This window comes from Humulus lupulus, chromosome 5, assembly GCF_963169125.1.
Source record: "Humulus lupulus chromosome 5, drHumLupu1.1, whole genome shotgun sequence".
In the NCBI taxonomy this organism is placed as follows: domain Eukaryota; kingdom Viridiplantae; phylum Streptophyta; class Magnoliopsida; order Rosales; family Cannabaceae; genus Humulus; species Humulus lupulus.
The window spans coordinates 110,706,864-110,730,472 of record NC_084797.1 but is presented as its reverse complement, the minus strand read 5'-3'; the positions used below and the strand labels follow the sequence as shown (position 1 = coordinate 110,730,472).

At 38.0% G+C, this 23,609-nt stretch overlaps 3 protein-coding genes across 4 annotated transcripts; 2 read left to right on the top strand and 1 right to left on the bottom strand.

Annotated features, from left to right (window-relative positions):
• Positions 1-395: 395 nt before the first annotated feature.
• LOC133777582 (TATA-box-binding protein-like) lies at positions 396-5,262 on the bottom strand. 2 transcript variants are annotated; one of them, XM_062217266.1, is made up of 9 exons: positions 5,069-5,262; positions 4,523-4,641; positions 3,667-3,754; positions 3,273-3,344; positions 2,886-2,936; positions 1,707-1,751; positions 1,470-1,562; positions 1,080-1,181; positions 396-976 (listed from the first exon to the last, which is right to left on the bottom strand). In XM_062217266.1, exons 2-9 carry the CDS (start codon positions 4,597-4,599, stop codon positions 902-904), a joined length of 603 nt encoding a protein of 200 aa, XP_062073250.1. In that variant the 5' UTR covers positions 4,600-4,641; positions 5,069-5,262; the 3' UTR covers positions 396-901. The 2 variants fall into 2 exon arrangements, with proteins under 2 accessions (XP_062073250.1, XP_062073251.1); XM_062217267.1 differs by lacking the exon at positions 2,886-2,936.
• Positions 5,263-5,346: 84 nt separating this feature from the next.
• On the top strand, positions 5,347-11,394 carry LOC133777581 (uncharacterized). Its single transcript, XM_062217265.1, has 12 exons — positions 5,347-5,662; positions 5,945-6,038; positions 6,579-6,651; positions 6,741-6,824; positions 7,123-7,185; positions 7,492-7,624; positions 8,256-8,523; positions 8,913-9,041; positions 9,124-9,173; positions 9,814-9,911; positions 10,026-10,313; positions 10,674-11,394. The coding sequence occupies exons 1-12, from the start codon at positions 5,650-5,652 to the stop codon at positions 11,163-11,165; spliced, it is 1,785 nt and encodes a 594-aa protein (XP_062073249.1). The 5' UTR covers positions 5,347-5,649; the 3' UTR covers positions 11,166-11,394.
• Positions 11,395-22,422: 11,028 nt separating this feature from the next.
• On the top strand, positions 22,423-22,884 carry LOC133779376 (tetraspanin-8-like). Its single transcript, XM_062219347.1, has one exon. The coding sequence runs from the start codon at positions 22,423-22,425 to the stop codon at positions 22,882-22,884; it is 462 nt and encodes a 153-aa protein (XP_062075331.1).
• Positions 22,885-23,609: the final 725 nt, after the last annotated feature.

The following is a 23,609-nucleotide window of genomic DNA, read 5'->3' as shown; positions in this document are numbered from 1 at the left end:
TTTGAGACTCGAGTGAAATGAAGTCAAGGCCGATTCGTGCTTTGTCTATCACTAGACATTAATGGAAGAAGATGCACTCGTGTGCTCTTTCCTCTCAGATATGGCTATGACACAGAATTTTAAAATGATAGAGTAGCTAATTCAACAATCAATAGTCCAGCCCGAAAGGTGTTCAAGAAAAACATGCATATCCTCTCCCTTCTTCATACTAGTATTACTTCTTAGTCAAAATTGTGAGAAATATTTTTCAGTGGTAATGGAATAATGAAAGTGCTTAGTCTTCCGATTGTCAGTGCTTACCTATACCTACGTCAAGCATCAACTATATATTCATCGAAAACAAATATATACGACCAAAGCATTGCAGTGCATTATTTTCACAAGAAATTGCTAAATGAACATGATAAACTCAAGTCTTTATAATAATGCAAATAAAATGAAACAATAATAAAATTTCTAAGTATGCATAATGTTGCAAGTCTACTAGAAGTTTAAAAGTTTTTTCCACTCCCCCATTTTCCATTTTTGTTTCAAAGACTTGGCAGTTGTTGTTTCACACAATTTTACACCAAATAACCAATTACAAAACTTGGACTATATCATGGTTAAGCAATCAGTAAACGGTTGCAACAACCCTTTTCATATTTACAATTCAATCCAGGTGCAGCAGTCATCACAGCGAAAGTGTTCCGCCGCAAACCTTTTGCAAGCAAATTGTCTTTGGTTGCTCTGTCTGTTATGTCTGCCAACAGAACTGAATATAAGACTTGTAGAAGTTGAAGATTGCAAGGAGTGGCATTAGGTAAGGATGCAATTTCATACTATATAGAGAGATGACTAAAAACACAAATGCCAAAAATTTAATACAAGAACAATAACGGTTGAGTCCTCTGCCACCCCATCATTGCTGATTTTTCCTGAACTCTGTCAGGACAGGGTAAATGTTCTCAAATGCAGTGTAGGTCTCTTCCCTCACCTAAAATAGGCCAGAAAATTAAAAAATATAGTGATGTCGGTCAGGAATAGAAACAGACTAGACTGACCATAAATCCAAAAGGAAAGTAACATAACATGCATACCTTTGCTCCTGTAAGAACAATTTTTCCAGAGACAAATATAAGTAGCACAATTTTCGGTTGCTTCATCCGGTAAATCAAGCCTGGAAATAATTCTGGTTCATACTAATCACCAGAAGTGAAAGAATTCATCATTAATAGAAGAAAGAAGAGCATACACATGAAACTTTATGGTCCAGCAACTTGGAGTTATTCAAGAATGTACAAGACATAGATCCTACAAAACCCATCCCTTCAATATCTTCGCATTGACCACATTTATTCCAAATTGCTCACATTTCTTAAGATGAACCCTAACTAGCTATAAGTTTCAAATACCAACTACAAAATATACAATACGAAACTAATAATGAATCAGTCAACTAAGTATATAAACATATGGATGGCACTTACACTTGAGAAAGCACCATGCGAATATGCAAGTCCTTCAAGCCTAATGGGAAACTTAACATCACAAGAGCCTACTATATTCTGGATTTTAAAGTCCTGCACAAAAAGAAAGAAATCAACATGAGACTTGAAAGTATACAGAATGAAAATTTTATTAGTATAAATTGTTTTTAAACTAGCAAAAATTCAATTACGAAATCAGAAGTTAAAATAAAAACAAAGAAAAAAGAAAGATAATACCTTAAACTTTGCTGGAAACCCAAGTTTCTGAATGATACGAGCATACTGAACAGAAAAAGCACATAAGAAAGCAAAATTCAGAAGTATATGATCTCCATGGAATAGGAATTAGGGCTCTTAACCAGTAGTTACATCATGAAGTTATTCTCTAATATTTCCGGTCTATTAAGGTCTATCTTCAAGTCTGAAGTGAGATTCCATCATTTAAACCAACAACATTTCCTCCTTACACTATGTTTGCCGTGTTTTTGGAAGGATGGAGAGGACGGAGATGAGAACAAAAATCATTTGTTTGGTAGGAGGGAAGATAAGATGGATTAGGTAGGTCTCGCTCCTAACCCTCTATAATGAATTCTTCCAAAAATGGGGGGAAGAGGGATAAGACCAAAAAAAATATAAATATATATATATATAAGTATAAATATAAATTTACATAAATATCCTTAAAAAAGTAAATATATATTTTATAATTGGCAATTAGTAATTTTAGATTTAAAATGGATACCCATACTTTCTCCTCTCCTTTCAATACCAAACAACATGCAACATAGAGGAGTTACTATCCTCTCCATCCATGACACTCACCCTTCTTATGCTCTCCATCCCTCCAACTCTCCTTTCTTCCTAGCAAACATAACCTTAATGTGCATTATTTAGCAACATCATCTCAGGCAAGGTTTTCAAAAGTGATTGAAATGTATGTCTTGAGGAGAAGCGGATGTAAAAAGCATGTGAGGCTTAGCCTTAGAAGTAAATGTTAAGGCCTAAGCTTCGACGTGCTTGTGAGACTTAAGGTTCACTCTCTTAAGCCTTGTGGGATTTTATGGAGTGTTTTCACTTGGGCTTTTTTTGAATTGCTTTTGGGCTGTTAGGATGGAGTGTTTTCAATTGGACTTTTGTTTTAAAGTATTTTTAATAGTTTTAAGTCTTTAAATTAAACCAAAAAAAAGTTAAATTAGACCCAAAAAAAGAAAAAACTTCCAGCCACATCAGCTGTGTAAATTATATGACGTGCCCTTCTCACTCTTCTTCTTCTTCTAAGTTCAACTCCTATGCTATAAGTGAGAATTTATGGTTTTACCACTTGTCTAAGGCCCCAACTAGACAACTGAATGGCCAAGAATAGCCTTTATCCTACAGATCAAGAAAAGGCTCGATTTTGGAAGAAATAAAAACTACCTTTCTTGCTGCAAGTTTTGATTGATGTTCACTTTTAGCTCCTGTACACACCTATACTATACAACACCACAACAAGTATGCAAAGAAGTAAGATTCATACTAAAATGGAATATGTCTAATATAATTATCACAAGAACCCCATGAAAAAAACGGTACACCAAATACTGGAAAGAAAAAAATGTGTTCAACATCTAGCCTCATACTATGCTTTCATAAACATGGACTATAAGAAAGAAAGACTATAAACATGTCCAATGAAAGCAACAAAAACTAAAAAAGATGAGGCAAAAGTATTGTCACAGTAATATAATACAAGCCAAAAATCAATTTATTTCAATTTGGATGACATATAAACTAAAAACGATGGGTTACTCTTCTGAATCTTACCATCTTGCCAGATGCAAATATCAATGCTGTGGTTTTTGGTTCTCTTATTCTCATAATAACTGCAGCAAAACGCTGCAAGGAAACAACAAATCAAATTAACAAAGTGATCAAACAGAAATAAAGTATCTTCTTATAATGCTGGAACTTAGGAATAGTCCTTGCACTGAACTATGTGTATTAATTGGTCACTATGTGAAAAATAAAATCATGAAATTGAAGCTCTAAAGCCTCATCTAAATGAGTCTTCTACAATACAAAAATGTGACTTGAAATACATCTAGGAAATTCTCATTCCTATAAAGCTATATATTATTAATGAAGTTATATAGCACGAAACAAATAGATCTTAGAAAAAAAACGGGAGCTACAAGCGGCAACAGAGAACATCACATGCCTTGGGATTATATTCTGCATTTCTAGCTTGGAGAGCAATGGCCTTAAGATCCAGCTTGCAATCCAAATTAACAGTGGAGACAATATTCCTGAGAACACAAACAAAATTGATGAAACTAAAAACTTACTACAGGTAATCTCGAAACTAATAGCGCACCCACCACAGCAAGAACAACAACCTATCTAATTCTGGAAAAACAGAGCAGCTAGCAGTCTGTAAAGTAACATGCTTCAGCTAAGTTACAGCTTACTGGTGCTAAGTTACTGTTTCCAAGAATGCACATAGCAGTATGTAAGAATTTTTTTACCAATTCTATCTCATTATATTGATTACCCAAATGTACAATAGTTAGTCAAATGCATTACAAGCAGAAAGAAATTCTTAGCATTAATTAGTGATGATCAATACTCCACGATTAAAAAAGGGCCCCTTTACCCTTCTGTACAAATAAAAACTCAAAAGCCTATAAATAGCTTAATGCTTAGGCAAGCCTAAGACTGAGTCCAGTACAATCCTGCCCTACGACCCCTATCTCATTTTCAACCAAAATTCATGTTGTATGCAAGCAGGATCATAAAAAAATTATTTTTAGAAAAAGGGGGGGTTTCATAGAATTACATTTGTTTTGCTGAACATTCATAAATTTACATACATATAAAAGAAGAAGAAGCTTTTTTCACATCACAAGGAAACACTATCCATTACCCACATTACAAAAGTCAAATGCGAGAAGAACAATATTTACACAATATCCACAACACTAATTGTCGTTGGCTTTTTCTGAAAATTACAATAGCAAATCCACATATCAACCAAGCAAACGTATAATTGCATAGATTACATAAAAGGAACTCACTGCAAGGTCGGAACTATTCCTGAAGGGTGCTTCTGGAGATCAACCGGTTGGCTCCCTTCCAAGACTTGTTCCGCCATTGTTACCGTACGGTCACCTTGATATCAGTGCGATTGACAACTCTATTCATACCAACACAGTCGTGATACAAACGAATTAGCATCACCTCAATCAGAAGTAAGAACTACACTTTACAAAATTAGAACCAAAGAAAACCCATCTACGATTTTCATATAAAGTTTTAAAGCCCTAAAAAATCCCATTAAAATTTGGAAAATATTTTGTAAAATAAAATACATTCAGACCACGTCTAGTATGTAATTATAGAAAAATATTTCAATAATTAATTAATTGGATAAAATAATCTAGGGTTTCGGTTTCGTTTGGGTTCAGGGATTGTGAGATCGAAAAAGATAAAGTGAGGTCTGAACTTTATGGATTTGGTTATGGAAGAGGTGCAATTGGATTAGAAAAAGGGTAAGTCAGAAACTACAAATAGGAATTAAAGATTAAAAAATTAAGAAGTGAGATTGCAAAGAGAGCACGAACCACCGTGAAAGCGAGGAGCTTGAGGTTAGTGATATGATTCGGCCGTGTCCTAAAGAAGATTAGATTAAGACGACCGTTGAGTCTGGTTCGTGCTTGGCGCGGTGGCGAATAACACGGGAGAAACTCGGGGATAGAGAGAGAAGAAGAGTGAAGGAACAGAATGAGAAGCGTTTGAAATACAGGGTTTATATTCTCACCCAACCCTTATATAGCCACCCTCTCATCTAAATTGATATATTTTTAAAATAATATTTATTTATATTATTATAACCCCTTGCACACCGCACCGCCTTTCCTAATACCCAAAATACCCTTTTAGCCTTCCCAAATTCCAACGAACTTGTTTTCCTCTTCTCCCTCTCAGAGAAAGGGATCAGTGATATCTTCGATTTAGGGTAACTTGTTCCTGAAGCACACTATAGACCAGAACTAATCGATTTGGATTTTGAACTAGGAGCTTTGAGGGATTTCGACTGATTTTGTTTGTAGGGTTTGCTGCTTTATATTCGTTTATGTATAGGAGCGGAGAAAGCTTGGGTTGATCTGTGTGATGTGAGTCGAAACCGGTTTCTAAGGTTTCAATGGGGAATATGGGTGAGGCTGAACTCTCCTATTTTGTTTTGCTAACCATGAGATTTTATATTATATATATAGCTATTGGATTGTTTATATCTAAATCGTTTGTTTATAATCTTTGCTTCTATATTTGTTGACATTAGATTATAGAAATTTAGTATATTTAAATTACTGTTACAAGGTTTAATTGCTTTGCCCGTATACAGGCTGTATAATCCAACCTGCAAACTTGTAGAGGCATCATGAATATAGTTTTTGAGTGTTCTTGTTGATAAGGAAGTTTTATATTATTGCTTTCAGATGGAGCTGAATCGAGCTTTCATGGGTCTTTTCGCGGTCTTAATGCGGAACCTGAGATTGCGGATGGGGGGCGGAAATTGGAAGCTTCTGAAAGGTTTTTTTTTTTTTGTCCTTCCTACAGGGGAGAGAGGGAGAAAGTTATTTGAATGCTAAATTTTTTATTTGTAACTGCATTTCAATGATTCAATCCTTTCATTCAGTCTGTATTTTTTTTAAAGTAGCTTCGGTTTTTATGATGGTGTCAACTAGTGACAATCTTACTAGTTTTAAGTGCTGAGTTTTCGATGGTGTTTTGTGTGCGACAATGTCCGGTGGAGTAATCAGATAAGTAACGTACTGCTTAAGAGATTTGTATGTTGACATCTTCATGTTTGAAATTTACTGGATCTTGGTTTGTTACAACCTAGGTAGCACTTTGGAGGATATTAGAACTAACATTATGTGGTAATGCAACTCTGTTGTTGTGCTAATGTGGTCTATTTAAAATTAGAGTTGTCAGATATTTGGGAGTGTTAAAATTTTCTGTGGTGTTAATTCTTTATTTTGTAAGCATCTTGTGTTATTTCGAGAAAATGACTTCATTATTATTATCTGTACTAGAGCTTCATAGCTGTTTGTTTTATTGCGATGTCAGGAATACGTTGGGACTTGCTGATGTATTGAATTTCAAAAATGAAGAGAATGAGGCCTCCTTGTCTGAAACTGAGGTTTGTGTCCTGTTGCTTTCTGTGGGTTGGGATCTCACCGTTGTTCAGCGATGAAGTTGTTTCAACATTGAAGTTTATTTTTTTTTTAGACTATTGGACATGCATGTGACGATATGCAGGCTCAAAACCAACATCTACTACAGCGAACCAAGAGAGACGAGTATAACAGAAAGGTGAATGCCTTTTCTATTTTCAGTTGTAATTAATGAATAGTTAGTGTATTATTGAAGTATCAAGAGAGATTATTGTAATTTAAAGGGGAATGCCTTTTCAATCAACAGTTCTATTTAAAGGAGTTATAATGTATTACAGCAAATTACTGAGAGAAATGATATGTAGAGTATTGGACAAGCATACTATTTGCTGAATTTTAAATCTCTATTTTTTCCCCCTTCATTACTGCACCGCCTAAACAGAAGAAAAAATATATCATGACAAGTTTAATTATTATTTTGGGCTTGAAATTTGCAGAAATTGAAATCTGAAATGGGAGCTGGAAACCTGGATCAAAGTGCATCATCCACTCTGTTAATGGTATAAATATATATATATATATTTCATAAGACTTGTTTCGCTTTCTCTATTGTAATCTGACTTTTGGTCATTTCTACTTTGGTATTTAATTTCTTACTGTTATACAGATATAGACGAGCCTGACCACTTTTGGATTGGGAAGAATCAAGTAAAATTAGGCTTAAAATATATCTTTATTTTAAAATAAAAATTGCATAAGATTTTTTGTAGTATGATCTTGCTCACTCAATTAATTTATTTGATGATGAACATTTGGGATATATTTTTATCATATGAATTGCTTTAACAGTTGTCTTCTCTTCTCAGGCTCAGAGTGATGGTTTAGAAAACGATGGGCTTATCCCTCAGCTACTTACGTCTGTTCCATCCCTAAACGATGCTGCATCTTATCTTGCACAAACGACCTCATTCTTAACTGGATGTTTCACTGACTATTCTGGTCAGCAGCTTTTTCTAGTGCTGTGTCTTTGCTTTCTTTTCATTTGTTTTAGAGAGCGTTCATCTTCCCCTGAGTTTGAAAGAATTTTTTGGATTTTTAATTGTCTCTGTCTAGTTGTGAAAACAGATATATATATATATATATATATATGTGTGTGTGTTGATAGCGGATTTGATCCATTCTGTAGATTACTAACCTGGAATGTCTAAAAAAAATATTTATTCGTTTGTTAAATTTCCTATGAGTATGAGGGCTCTGTTATGATTCAGTGTGTGTGTGCACGTTTGGAAGAGGAGGGGTCTAAACTCAGATGTGTGTGTGTGTGTGTGTTCTCTCTTTATTTGGCCCTATATAATAAAAATAGAGGAACCCTTTGGTGGTTTTAACTAATAGTTTGAGTTAAATTAAGGCTGAGACATTGGCTAATTGTTTTCTTCCTAAGCGTGTTGATATATCTGAATTTGGAATTTTTGGAATATTATAACTACAGCACTAAATTACATCTTATGCCTTGATAAAGACCTTATTAGATCTGATCTAAATTTCTTTATTAGAATCAAGCTTTTCTCATTTCATGATTTTTTACTTTGAACCAATATGTCTAATTTTTTGAATTATTTTACATTTGCAGTAGAACCTTCATCTAGAGACATGGAAGATTCCAACTTACAAGCACATGAATTGGTAACATTTTCAGCTGGGCGAACACAGGAGTCTTGGACTAGCTCTAGTGATGTTGCGTCTTCAAGTGGGTATCATTTAACATGTACAGAATCATCTAATACTGCATCTGACTCTTCCTCTTTAACGAGGACCTTAGTTGGAGATTCATCTCAAAGTTCTAGCACTCTCGTACAATCGAATCAAAATGGTCAAAGTGGCATTTCCATCTTTCAAGGGTATTGAGGCTCAACATGCTACTTATCATTGTATTTTGGAATTGTCCTTTTAGAAATTAATGCCTGATACTAAAATAAAACTATAAACTATCGAAAAGAACAAAGGGGCCAGGGGCTGGGGGAACCATTTTAGGGGACACAGAGAATTGTGGGTATTTTTAAGAACATAGATTAATGCTTTCAATTTAAGAAAATGAGCTTCCAGGAAAAGAAACATAGGATTGCAACTGGTGTTCTTTTAGACTGGCTAATGGGAAACGTCATTATGACCTCGTTAAAGCCAAACCACATGTTATAATGTTTCATCTCTAAGATTACATTTAGCTTGAGCATATTGATGCCAGTATCATTTAGGATGTCAACAGTAATGTGCGTGATTTAACATTCAGCCTCATTAATCGGGTTCGAAGAACTGTCTGCGGATCTGCTGATGATATTGGGTGGATGCAGCGTGATCCAGAGATGCCTTCAGTTGAAGATGGGACACAAAGGTTCACAGAAACTCTTGATAGTATCAGGTAACACTTGCTTTCATATATTGCGCCCGTATATCTGACTAAACAGTCATCCATTGTGGATTTAACTATATCACTGTGACAGGCATGGCGTTCACAGGTTGCCAAATTCAGTGGTTTACTTATTAATTCCAGGTAGTGTAAGGTGTTCTTGTATTTTAAAGATAAAAAATCATGCCAAGTTTATATTTATAGCTTAAACATCGTACCTGTTAAATGGGGAGTTCTAATACTATCATCTATTTATTTGAGAAGTCTTTTACGGCACATTATAAAGTGAAGCCTTTTACTTAAGATCTTGGCGATCACAAGTTTGATGTTGTGAATTCCAATATCAGTGATGAGTTATTTATTTCCTTGAAGTTATAGGATAACACCTCTTGTTCAGACCTTAAAAGTTTTAATTCAACTATGATAAAAACCAACACATTTGGAGTGGCTCCAATTTATCATTATATGGAAGTTTTTCATTACTTTGCATCTTGTTAAGACCTTGAAATTGAATATTGGATCTAGCTTGGACTCCAATAAATCAAAACATAGAACCACATTTGAAGTGGCTCCAATTTTTCCTTGCATGGAAGTTTTGAACTTACTCAGTTTTTTACACATGCTGGTATTGATTTAAATTGTGTGGCTGGTGAATAAGCAGAGCTTTTTGCTACCTAGCGTTAGCATGGTATAGTGTCCTTGTATAACGACTCTAGAGATTGTTCAACTATTTTATTGGATATACAACTGTTTTCAAATCTTGGTTGCTTTTAATAATTTACAGGCCTTTTCAGCAACCATGGACCACTATATTTTGTAAATACAAAAATGAGCTTCTCAAAGATGGGTCTGGCTTGTCATATTGCCAAGATTCACAGTGAGGTATTTTGGTTATCACTTGTGCAACCCTTTTCTTTTTTCTTTGTAGTTAGTAATAAATAGTTAGCATATACATTACATAGAAATTAAACTAGTGTTTCCGTGAGTTTTAATTAGGCTTCAGTCAAAAAAAATGCTAGGGAGATAAAGGAATACATTGAGGAAATCTATTGGGGTTCTGGGAAGCGTGTTTTGCTTCTTGGACATAGCAAAGGAGGAATAGATGCGGCTGCCGCTTTGTCATTATATTGGCCTGATTTAAAAGATAAAGTCGCTGGCTTGGCATTAGCTCAAAGTCCATATGGTGGCAGTCCGATTGCTTCAGATATCTTGCGAGAAGGGCAGCTTGGAGATTATGTAAATTTACGAAAATTAATGGAGATTCTGATCTGTAAAGTGATTAAGGTATTATGAGTTCTTGTCCTCTCTTCTTCATTAAATTCGTTAGATTCAAGTTATTTATCCCAACTATGGGGCATGTATTGTTGCCTTCTCTGTGAAAATGTGATGAATGTAGCTAAGACAAAGATAAGGCTCATTCATTACTTCCTGGGGTTGCTGGAAGGCATAAATTCTTGTACATTTTATATGCTACATAAATACAATATGTTAATTTTATTTTTTGTGAAAGTATTGGAATTAAGCAACACATAAAGGTAGGCAAATATACTTCCTGTGTTTATGGTGCTAAAGGCCTTTCTATTTGACTCATTGTGTGATTCTGATAGTAATGTTCTCATATTGTTGTAATCTGCTGTGATGAAGGGTGATTTGCAAGCTCTTGAAGACCTAACATACGAGAGGCGTAGAGAATTTCTTAAGAAACACCACTTGCCAAGGGAGCTCCCAGTCGTTTCATTCCGTACAGAAGCTGCCATATCTCCTGCTGTTTTAGCAACATTATCACGTGTTGCACATGCAGAGCTACCTATGGTGGCTCCCCTTTCTGCCGGCCAATCAATAACAAAACTGCCAGTTGTAATACCTCTTGGTGCAGCAATGGCTGCCTGTGCTCAGCTTCTGCAGATCAGGTATGGTGAGAAGAGCGATGGTCTTGTCACATGTTGTGATGCAGAAGTTCCTGGTTCCATTGTAGTAAGGCCGAAACGCAAACTAGACCATGTCTGGATGGTTTACTCGTCATTGACAGATGATCCTTCTGAGGCTGATGCGTCTCAGGTGTGCGAGGCTCTCTTGACATTGCTTGTGGAAGTTGGGCAAAAGAAGAAAAATGAACATGCCATGAAAAACGAATGACAAATATATGTCCATCTTGTTGCTCAGCTATTGTTGTACATTACTGAAAATATGTTATATCACGAATATAACGTGGGTTAGTTGTATCATATTTTTCCTACCATACTTGGCATGTCACGCTAAACACTGGTTTTGTGTTCAAGTTCTTATAAAAATCTAAAAGAAAAGAAAAGTAAATGAAGATAATACTTTATTCCTTTAAATTAAATTAGCAGTTAGAGGTTGGCAATGAGATGCTAGTTATTTTCGTGCGTGGTTTATATTTTTTCTTAGAAAGCTGGCTGGTTGGGCTCTTAAAAGCCATTTCTTGGCTTTTGAGGTGCTAAAAACACTTTTAATACTCATTGGGTTTTTAATGCATTTTGGTTTGAGAAGTTTACTGGGAAAAATATATATAGTTTCTAAATTTATGGGAAAAAAAATAATTGTACAAAATATGGTAAGTTTTGGAAAAAAAATTTAAAATATGGTAAATAAATTACCATATCTTATTTTCTCTTCTCTCCTCACGATCTCTCTCTCTTCATCTCATTTCTTTCTTTCTCCTCCCCATTTCTTTCTCATTTCTTATTTTCTTCCTCACGATCTTTCCTCAGATTTCTTCCAGCGATGCTACCTCCGCCGCTGTCGACGACGACGACGAACTGATTTTCTTCTTCTTTCTTTCTTTCTTTCTTCTTTTTCTTCTTCTTCTTCTTCTTATTCGGTCTTTCTTATTCTTCTTTTTCTTTCTTCAAATCTAGTTTTATTCTTTTTCTTCTTTTTCACATCTGATTTTGAACTTCATATTTGATTTTTCTGGGTTTTTTTTTCTTCTAAATTTGTTTAAGTAACCAGGTACTTGACTTCATATTTGATTTTTTCTGGGTTTTTTCTGTTTAAGTAACCAGGTACTTGACTTCATATTTGATTTTTCTGGGTTTTTTTTTCTTTCTAAATTTGTTTAAGTAACCAGGTATTTGACTTCATATTTGATTTTTCTGGGTTTTTTTTTCTTTCTAAATCTGTTTAAGTAACCAGGTACTTGACTTCATATTTGATTTGATTTAAGAAATGTACTTAAGAAAAGTTGACTGCTATTATTTAGTGTAGACTAGGGTAGTATAAGAAGCTAGGTAGTTGAATATTTTAGGGTACTTTTAACATATGAAAGCTTAGGTTAGTTGATTAGTTTTTTTGGTTGAAAAGTGCAAAAGTTGTCAAAAGGTTCTTCTCTGCGATGTTTAGATCAATTGGATATAGGTTTAGCAGCCAAACGTTCATCAAATAAGGTTCTAAAATAAATATTTATGTGTTTATTAATTATTTAAAGAAATAGAACTAGAAAGTTTGCTCAAAAAATGTATCGATAGGTTTACAAAATTTATTTAGAATACAAGTACAAGAAATAAAAAAACAAGCAAACAAAACTTTTGATTTTTCTAGGTTTTTTTTCTTCCAAATCTGTTTAAGTAACCAGGTACCATGACGCCTGAATCATTTTATTCATATCAGATTTTTTTAAACCTAGGTGTAACCAGTTACAATAGCGATTAATTTAGATTCTTTTGTTTAGATTTGATTTTGTTTTGACACCTGACTATGCAACCAGGTACCATAGCAATTGATTATTTACGATTATCAATTTAGATTTTTTTAGTAATGTGGCAATAACCGGTTACCATCGCAATTGTCTCTGATTTTTTTCATTTTTTTTTCAGACCTAGTTGTAACCAGTTACCTTCACCATCAATTTAATTTATTTTTTTCATATAATTTTTTTTTCTTCCAAATCTCACTAAGTAACAGATTATAATTCAATTGATATTTTGATAATGGTACATTACTTAAAAAAAAAAAATATTTTTATAGTTGTAACCAGTTACTACAACACCTCTCAAATAATAAAACTGATTTTTATAGTTGTAACCGTATACCACACATCATTAAAAAAAAATGGATAGTAGCATACGATTATTATTACAAAAAAAAAATCAAAATTGTTCAGTGGTAAATAAATTGTATGTTGTAAAAGGTTGAAAAGAAATTACGTGAAGAACCGTTTGATTCGCAGTTCTCCTCTAAAAAACAGGTACCATTCCTAATCCCAATCCCAACTGTAACGACCCAATTTCGCTACTAAGGCTTAAGGGCCTTGATTAGCGTGCCAGGAGGGCATGACGAGATTTATGTGTGATATTTATAAATTAAATGCATGATTGTGATTTAAAGCATGTTATATGACTAATTGTTTATCTGAGATGCATGACTATGTATATTAGTATGCATGTAGGCCCGGATCGTGTTAGAAGGGCATAATTGTAATTTTGGCCATGTTAGGCATAACTGTATTGATATGTGATGATTGTTGAGACCACACCGTGATGTGGATGTTTCTGTGATTTGTGACTCGAGGCGATCCCAGTGAGCAGGCTAGCGGAAAGTCTTAGCGGGAATTTATACCCGGCTCGGAGCGAGCCTGGGGGTATGAACAGGAATTCAGAGGATAGAGTGAGATGTACCTTGATGATGGGGAGTACTTATTTGATGGTTTATCAGGTGTTGGGAAGCAACGGGAAAATGTTAGGGACACTTGAGGAATTAGTGGGAATTTGGGTAATATGACTAAAACGCCCCTTTATGGACTTAAAGGTTTAGAATTTAATAGGGTGGGCATTTTGGTCATTTGACCTTTAAAGATAGATTTTTAAGGCTTTATATTGTGAGTGAGATTGTTAGAGAGTGTGAATGCTGAAGGAAAGAAAGAAATAAAGGAAAGAAGGAAAAGAAGAGGGAAAACAGAGGGGTGGTTCGGTTGTGCACTCTTGCACCATTTTCCCTCCATTTTTCTTGGAGCAAAGCTTGGTGGAGAGCAATGATAGGCTGAGCATCAAGGATCTTGGGTTAGGCTTGAGAATTGGCTAGGGGTTAGCAAGATCACATCAGAAGTTTGAGGTAAGTTCTTGGAGATTTCTGTTTTAGGGTTTTGGCTGGTTTGAGCTGTGTTTTGAACTGAGTTGTTGGGAACTTTAGGGGATTTCTGGGCAAGCTTTGAGGATGAACAAGCTAAGGAGGCCTAGGGTTGAATCAAGGTCGAAATTGCATCGATGGTAAGAATTCTAAGCCTTTAACTTTGTTGTTGAATGAATTTCTGGTTTTTGAGTTCATCATGTTAGATTTTGAGATTTGGGTTGAATGTGATTGGGTTTTGAGTTCTTGGGATGTTTGGGATGAGTGTGGAGTGTGTATAAGTTTGATTTTTGGTTTGGAAAAGGTTTGGACAAGTTTGGAGTTGAAATGGGAGGAGAAAATCGCAAGATGCGATTTTTGGTTCTGCTGGGCTGCAACTAGCGCTACAGCGCTAGTCAGTGGGCGCTGTAGCGCTAGCCCCTGTTCTGGGGGGAGTGTTCTGCTTGTAGCGCTACAGCGCCCTCTTTAGAGCGCTGTAGCGCTGCACTGTTCACAGAGGTGAATTTTGGGTTTTTGATGAGGGATTTTGACCTAGGGTTCGGGGCTCGATTCCGCCACTTGGTTTTGGGGATTTGGGACTTCCCGGGGGCTCGGGATTGGTCCCGAGGCTAGGTATTCGGACTTGGGGTTCGGTGTTGACTTTGACCTATGTTTGTGCCTAGGTGTGCGCTAAGGCTCGTGTGGGATCGTGCTCAAGGAGTCAGGTGATCTAAGCTATTGAAGGGAAAGGTAAGAAAACTATAACACCCGAGGTTAGGGCATGGCCCCAGATTGTATTATGTGCAAATGTTTAAACCTTAAATGAATCATGATGTGTGTGAATGATTATTTCGAATGTGCTATATGTGTGATTATGATGAAATGAGCGGCAAGGGCCGAGTACGGCGTAAGCCGGGGCGGCCGTGGGCCGAGTACGGCGTAAGCCGGGGCGGCCGTGGGCCGAGTACGGCGTAAGCCGGGGCGGCCGTGGGCCGAAAGTAACACCTAGCACATGGGATGCTATAATCAGGGCGGGGCCCGGTGGATACATGTGTTTGCTTAGTCTAAATGGTTGATTTATTTATTTGTGGATTATCTGTTATGATAAAACTGTATACATTGCATATGTTATGTTCTGCATGAGTTTTCTTGCTGGGCTTCGGCTCACGGGTGCTCTGTGTTGCAGGTAAGGGCAATGACTGAATCAACCAACCATGAGTACGGAGAGCGTGAAGCGGCGCGTACATGTTCGGCCTGCCCGACTGCTTTGGTTGGGGGTTTATTCGAAAATGGCTGTAATAATCTATGATTTTATGATTTCTTAACTATAACCTTATTTCAAAAATGTAATTAGTTTTCAAACCTTATTTTGGGATCCCAAATGTTTAATAATAGAAGTTTTAATGAAACGACGCATTTTCAAAGATTACAGCCTTAACTTTTAATTAGTCACACTTTTGTTTCAAAACCTCGGTTAGCGAGTTCATTGCACAATGTTTTGTCTTAAAAACTCACTTAGTAACGGCTCTAAGGAAGTAGGGCGTTACAACTTGGTATCAGAGCGAGCCAAGGTTTATTGGTTCTGGAGATCGACCGAACATGTACGCTCGCTGTCAGTGACAAGCTCGACTCAGGGTTGGTTGGTATGATTAATTGACATGTCTGAATATATGTTTGAATGCCCTGTTTGCCTGCTTATTTTATATGGAGCATGAGGAATGAAATGACATATGCATGAGATGCTGTTGGGCTAGGCCCTTGATTATTGCATGTTGAGATTGATGCATGCTGAATAATACTATTATGCATATGGATGAATATTAGCATAATGGTTCGCATATTGAGTGTATGTGGCTAATTTTCCGGATTAAATTCATATGTTATATCTATATATTGGCTTGTATGAAGCATGTTGAGACCTGGATATACTTAGTGATGTTAAATCTGGTAGCTAATTGTTTATCATTGTGATTTTGGCCTATGTATGCTTTTTGGGTGCATGATACCTGTGGATATTTGGAATTAGTGGTGAGTTGGTTCAGGGTATGAACCTCTGAGTTCAGGAGTTGGTCAGTTTTGACAGATGAACTCGAGTTGTTGGTTCCTAGAAGGGTTTGGGGACCTGATATTGTGTTGAAAAAGGGGTTTCTAGATGTAAGTTGGAGTTGAGATCTCCAGTTATCCCTGAGAGCAGCAGCAAAGGGTCACTAGTGTGTGAGTTAGCTGTGGAGTTTGTTAGTTGAGATGGGATAGAAGAACAGCGGATTCTCTGGGGAGATGGTTGAATTAGATGTTTTAACAGTAAGGTTACCGGTGATGGTTTACTGTGAGGTATGGACAGATAAGGGTACTATATGAAAGGCGTATAGGATGTTATCCTCTAGAGTTGAGGAAGGTACGAGCTGACAAGGAATTTATCAATAGATGAGCTGAGCTAATTCCACCCTTGGTTAAGGGGACGAGAGATCCTGATTAGAGGGTTATGTTAAATGTTGAGGTAGAGGGATGCCTGGAATTGGTACTCGGGCTGAGGTACTGGCTTAATGGGTTGGAAAGAACCTAGATGATGAATGGTTAGAAGAGATTTTAAAGACATGATTTGAACTATGGAGACTGGTGGACTTATAAGTTTGGTTTGGACTGTTGGGGGTAACGACAGCGTAGATCAATGAGTTTGGTGAATTGGATAGTTCATTTCAGAAATTTATACAGATGGATGTATCTGGGATTGGTGGCGACCCATTTAAGGGCATGAGATCTGGAATAGTCTAAGGCATTTGGGCTGCTTTGAGGAAAGAGTTTTTGTCTGCATGTGGATGGCGGAGAGGGCCATATTGTTTGAGGAACTGATGGTTGATGTATAGAGCATGAGTGCTAGAGCCGCAAGGGCGGTGCTTCCTTTGATGGAATTAGTAAAGATAGATTCGTGATAATCAAGTTGAAAGAACCCCGGATAGTGTTGTGGCTTTTGGATTGCCAAGAAAAAGGGGAAAAGTCTGACTGATAAGACGGTACTTTTGTTGATAGAACGCAGCGAGGTCGGATTCTCAATTTTGAGGTACAAGGACTCCAGACAGTGCTTGGGCACCTAGATTGAGATTGGAAAGAAGCCTGATCGAAAAGGTAGTTATCGAGATGGCGACAGGAACCAGGAGGTTAATTGGTATGCACATGAGGAAGAGGATGCCACCTGAGAGGAGGTCAGGTGAGGACATGACCTCTACGAAGAATGACTCGAGATGTTAGGATGGATTTCCCATGGTGCGGGAAACGGAGAACTGGAATGCACCGATACATTCGAGGTTCGAGGCTGAGTCCTCAAGGATGAGTATTTAACTGGCGAGCTTATGCTTTGGGCATGTAACGAACTAGAAGGGCTCGGTGTTGAGAATGTTCCGCGAGGGAGATGGACATAGAGAGGTTGCCTCAAAGGTGCCATTTGAGAGGCCGAGGACAGTAATACTTATTGAGAAGGAATTAGAAACTCTGGCAGATGGATTGTTGAGGATTTCATCTGGAGTACGTAAAGGAGACAGAGCTGACCAGTGGGAAAGTTACGTGGGTATGTAAAGAAAGATTTAGGGGATACTTCAAGGTCAGACTACAGATAGGATTGGTATAAGGAATGTTGTAAAAGACGGTTTTGGCCGACAGAAAGTCTATTGAAGCGATCGAAGGAATCTGAGCCTAGTGTAGCCAGTGTGCTATACTGCGGGGATTGTTGGCATCGTCGGGTTAGCACAAGAGTTTAATGTTGGATACAAGATGGGACGATGTCCCCAAGAGTTGATCTACGACCTGGTTACTACCAGTTGGAAACCAAGGATAAAGACTTTTCGTGAATTGATTAGGTTGCACCGGGCAGGGTGTGAGGAATTGGTAACAAGGATTCTGGAACGGTTCGAGCTGCAGCAGCACAGGTAAGTTCTTTAGGCGGAGAATGCGTGAATGGTATGGGCAAGTCCCCTTCAAGCTCACGAGCAGTGCATGTGGATTACTCCCAGACGGAAATGGTGAGCAACTGATAATTATGCTGAAGACGTTGTACACAGAAGGCAGAGTCATAGGTAAGGTTCTATGGAGTGTTAGTTTGAGCATCGTCAGGAATGCTCAGATTTGAGCTACAAGGAGAAAGGACAGGTAAGAGAAGAATTGATCTGAAGCCGCAAAGAAGCTAATGAAGAACGTCTGAAAAAAAAAAAATTGAAGGCATACGAGGCTGGTAAGCGCGTCATCTATTGCACAAGCATCTTCGGGGACAACTACATCAGAGATGAGAAGAACAGCAAAACTTGAGGTTAGACGGACTGAGTGTGTCGAGTCAGAAAGAAATTCAGAAGACAAGGTAAGAATTGATTAATATCTGGGAATGCTGGAATGTGTGTGTGTTATGGCTAAGTTAAGAGTGGTGGCATAAAGGACTTGGTCTATGATGAGGTACTTGAGTGTTGGGTATTAGTAAGAAGGTTAACGTTGAGACCCAGATGCGGTGAAAAGTAGCAGACGGACGACCAGTGCTGGAAATCCTCGATTGAGCGAGGGGAGATATAGTTGGAGGCGGAGCTCCTAGCTGTGAGGCGTGTTTCAGTCAGGGAATAACGCCATAGATTGTAATGGGGTGGACAAAGCAACGACTGAGGTCGGCATAATGTCAATGGGTAAGGGTTAGCTGGTGAGTGCCACTGAGCTATGGAATCCGAAGTGTTGGCTTGAGTTGAAACAGGGAAGGACCCTGTCATGGTGTTACAGTAGGATACCAGGATCGAGTGAAGGATCCAGGTAGGATATGGTTTTGAATGAGGATTCTGAATGGACATCATTCCACCTCCTAGGGTACGTTGTACCGGGAGGGCTGAGCGGGTGACAGCGTTTAGGTGATGTGGTAGTATATCATGGGGATAGACCACATTAGACCTTAAGTAAGGTATTTGGACATGAAGAGTTTTAACTCGGTTGTTTGAAGTTAATGTTGATTGGGTCGAGTGAACTGGTTTCAGGATGGAGCGTTGATGATATCGAATTGAGACCCTTTAGTAGTTTAAATTTTGGAATGGGCCTAGAGGACGAAAAGAGCAGAGTGGGAACCTGGAATTATCAGTTGATTGCAAGTGGAATGGCAGTCTGAAAGTTATCAAAGATCTTGAAGAATTAAGCGCTGAGTAGGCGAATACTTGAGGTATTAAGGGAAGTGTAATCCCTGGTGAGTTAGCCATGGTGGCAAATGTTGGCGTCTTGTTATAGTAACACGACATAGGACATGGTAAGAGACGAAGGGTAATGAATACTACTAGTTGGCATTGGTTCAGAGAGAAAGCCAGAGAGGTTGTTGGAATCCTTAAGGCAGGAGTGTCTGCATATTCGAAAGAATAAAGAGCTGGTAAATTGCTAAGTTATGAGGAAATAAAGTTCCGGGAAGAAAGAGTTGCGTCTCTGCGTAATAATAGATGAGGATCTGTAAGGTGTTCAGAGAAAGAAGGGAGAATTCTGATTCTTAATTCGGCATAAAATTCGGAAGTTGTACTAAGGGTTAGGCCAGCGGGGCCTACAAGCTGATCCCACCTAGTAGAGGTGATGATTTTGAGTATCTCTGGAATCAGAAATAAGACAATGAATTGGTCATTGTAATCAAGGCAGACCCTGAGGCTTCAACAGGGTTGCGGTGTAAACGAGAGGCTATCGGGAGCATGGCTATTAGACAAAATCTTGAGAGGCAAGATTGTTACTCCTGTAAGAGTGTTGTTGAAAAGTAAAGTAAAGGCGGTGGACCTTGGAAGTTATGGTCAGAGCTGCGGGTTTATTGACTGATGTGTTTGGATAAATTTCGAGGACGAAATTTTTATGAGGAGGGGATAGTTGTAACGACCCAATTTCGCTACTAAGGCTTAAGGGCCTTGATTAGCGTGCCAGGAGGGCATGACGAGATTTATGTGTGATATTTATAAATTAAATGCATGATTGTGATTTAAAGCATGTTATATGACTAATTGTTTATCTGAGATGCATGACTATGTATATTAGTATGCATGTAGGCCCGGATCGTGTTAGAAGGGCATAATTGTAATTTTGGCCATGTTAGGCATAACTGTATTGATATGTGATGATTGTTGAGACCACACCGTGATGTGGATGTTTCTGTGATTTGTGACTCGAGGCGATCCCAGTGAGCAGGCTAGCGGAAAGTCTTAGCGGGAATTTATACCCGGCTCGGAGCGAGCCTGGGGGTATGAACAGGAATTCAGAGGATAGAGTGAGATGTACCTTGATGATGGGGAGTACTTATTTGATGGTTTATCAGGTGTTGGGAAGCAACGGGAAAATGTTAGGGACACTTGAGGAATTAGTGGGAATTTGGGTAATATGACTAAAACGCCCCTTTATGGACTTAAAGGTTTAGAATTTAATAGGGTGGGCATTTTGGTCATTTGACCTTTAAAGATAGATTTTTAAGGCTTTATATTGTGAGTGGGATTGTTAGAGAGTGTGAATGCTGAAGGAAAGAAAGAAATAAAGGAAAGAAGGAAAAGAAGAGGGAAAACAGAGGGGTGGTTCGGTTGTGCACTCTTGCACCATTTTCCCTCCATTTTTCTTGGAGCAAAGCTTGGTGGAGAGCAATGATAGGCTGAGCATCAAGGATCTTGGGTTAGGCTTGAGGATTGGCTAGGGGTTAGCAAGATCACATCAGAAGTTTGAGGTAAGTTCTTGGAGATTTCTGTTTTAGGGTTTTGGCTGGTTTGAGCTGTGTTTTGAACTGAGTTGTTGGGAACTTTAGGGGATTTCTGGGCAAGCTTTGAGGATGAACAAGCTAAGGAGGCCTAGGGTTGAATCAAGGTCGAAATTGCATCGATGGTAAGAATTCTAAGCCTTTAACTTTGTTGTTGAATGAATTTCTGGTTTTTGAGTTCATCATGTTAGATTTTGAGATTTGGGTTGAATGTGATTGGGTTTTGAGTTCTTGGGATGTTTGGGATGAGTGTGGAGTGTGTATAAGTTTGATTTTTGGTTTGGAAAAGGTTTGGACAAGTTTGGAGTTGAAATGGGAGGAGAAAATCGCAAGATGCGATTTTTGGTTCTGCTGGGCTGCAACTAGCGCTACAGCGCTAGTCAGTGGGCGCTGTAGCGCTAGCCCCTGTTCTGGGGGGAGTGTTCTGCTTGTAGCGCTACAGCGCCCTCTTTAGAGCGCTGTAGCGCTGCACTGTTCACAGAGGTGAATTTTGGGTTTTTGATGAGGGATTTTGACCTAGGGTTCGGGGCTCGATTCCGCCACTTGGTTTTGGGGATTTGGGACTTCCCGGGGGCTCGGGATTGGTCCCGAGGCTAGGTATTCGGACTTGGGGTTCGGTGTTGACTTTGACCTATGTTTGTGCCTAGGTGTGCGCTAAGGCTCGTGTGGGATCGTGCTCAAGGAGTCAGGTGATCTAAGCTATTGAAGGGAAAGGTAAGAAAACTATAACACCCGAGGTTAGGGCATGGCCCCAGATTGTATTATGTGCAAATGTTTAAACCTTAAATGAATCATGATGTGTGTGAATGATTATTTCGAATGTGCTATATGTGTGATTATGATGAAATGAGCGGCAAGGGCCGAGTACGGCGTAAGCCGGGGCGGCCGTGGGCCGAGTACGGCGTAAGCCGGGGCGGCCGTGGGCCGAGTACGGCGTAAGCCGGGGCGGCCGTGGGCCGAAAGTAACACCTAGCACATGGGATGCTATAATCAGGGCGGGGCCCGGTGGATACATGTGTTTGCTTAGTCTAAATGGTTGATTTATTTATTTGTGGATTATCTGTTATGATAAAACTGTATACATTGCATATGTTATGTTCTGCATGAGTTTTCTTGCTGGGCTTCGGCTCACGGGTGCTCTGTGTTGCAGGTAAGGGCAATGACTGAATCAACCAACCATGAGTACGGAGAGCGTGAAGCGGCGCGTACATGTTCGGCCTGCCCGACTGCTTTGGTTGGGGGTTTATTCGAAAATGGCTGTAATAATCTATGATTTTATGATTTCTTAACTATAACCTTATTTCAAAAATGTAATTAGTTTTCAAACCTTATTTTGGGATCCCAAATGTTTAATAATAGAAGTTTTAATGAAACGACGCATTTTCAAAGATTACAGCCTTAACTTTTAATTAGTCACACTTTTGTTTCAAAACCTCGGTTAGCGAGTTCATTGCACACTGTTTTGTCTTAAAAACTCACTTAGTAACGACTCTAAGGAAGTAGGGCGTTACACCAACAAACACTCTCCCTCATCTCATCCCTATCTTTCTCTTCTTCGATCATTCTCTCTCTGAAACTCCAACCTTAATTCCTCAAAACTCGACCACAATGTTCCGCGTAAGCAACACCGTAGTGGGTCTCCTAAACGCATGCACCCTACTCGCCAGAGCAGCAGCAATCGCCACAGCAATCTACCTCCGATTCCACAGCGGCACTGATTGCGAGAAAGCACTCCAGAACCCTTTGCTCCTCCTCGGCGCCTTCTTCTTCGTGGTCTCGCTTCTGGGGTTGGTCGGAGCTTGTTGCAGAATCAACTCGCTTCTCTTCACCTACCTATTCCTGATGTTTTTGATGATATTGGGTCTCATCGGTTTCACCGTCTTCGCCCTTCTCATCACCAACAAAGGCTTCGGCCAAGCCATCTCCGGCCGCGGCTACAGAGAGTACCAACTCGGGGATTTCTCTCACTGGTTGCAGAACTACGTCGTCAACGACCACAACTGGGATGTCGTTCTCAGACGACTTTCGATTTTGGATCCATTGATTGATAAAGAAAAGAAAATGCAATAAGAGAAGAAATCCTAGATACATTTATTTTTATGCTTTATCAAATCTGATTTGATAAAAAAATATTTTATCAAATATAAATGATAAAAAATTAACACAAATAAATTAAACTTATAAAAAATAATCTCAAAATAATAAAAAATAGGTACTAAAAAAAAGTATAAAAGATAAAATATAATCTACAAATAAAGTTTTACAAATATATGGGAAAAAAGCTCCCATAAAAATGTAAATAAAAAAAATATGCCATAAAAAACTTTTTTAAAAAAAACTGCCATATTTTTCAAAGTTTATAAAAAAAATCTCATATTTGGTGTAATTTCCTCTTTTGGTTTTTAGCTCTAAAATGTCTTTTAGAAGAAGTTTGGTCCATCAGCATTTTGGGAAGTATTTTTTGGAAGCTAAAAGTTAAAAACGAAATCTTAGTCAACTAGATTTTAATTATGTCCTGCAATTAACTTACGTTTTTTAATCATCTTAAATCTTAAAGGACAAATAGTTTTTTTTTTACCCGAACTATGAATTTTTTAGAGTTTTGTTGCTTAAACTTTTTTTTTAAAAGAAAATCCCTCCAAATAAATAATTTACATCAGCATGGCAAAATATGGTGAGTGCTTGTAGGTGAACAATTCTTTCTTAACAGAATTATAACAATATCACATTGATATTTTTTTTAACATTTATTCCTTCATTCTTTCAGTCAGTATTGCTTAAAACGTGTAACACAT

Bases quoted from the DNA above. Each gene is read 5' to 3' on its own strand.
- LOC133779376 (XM_062219347.1), top strand. From the start codon at position 22,423: ATGTTCCGCGTAAGCAACACCGTAGTGGGTCTCCTAAACGCATGCACC.
- LOC133777582 (XM_062217266.1), bottom strand. From the start codon at position 4,599: ATGGCGGAACAAGTCTTGGAAGGGAGCCAACCGGTTGATCTCCAGAAG. The intron at 1,182-1,469 runs GTAAGTGCCATC...TCTGGTGATTAG, and splicing joins CGCATGGTGCTTTCTCAAGT to TATGAACCAGAATTATTTCC. The intron at 977-1,079 runs GTATGCATGTTA...GGCCTATTTTAG, and splicing joins TTGTTCTTACAGGAGCAAAG to GTGAGGGAAGAGACCTACAC.
- LOC133777581 (XM_062217265.1), top strand. The intron at 7,186-7,491 runs GTATAAATATAT...TTCTCTTCTCAG, and splicing joins CATCATCCACTCTGTTAATG to GCTCAGAGTGATGGTTTAGA. The intron at 9,042-9,123 runs GTAACACTTGCT...TCACTGTGACAG, and splicing joins GAAACTCTTGATAGTATCAG to GCATGGCGTTCACAGGTTGC.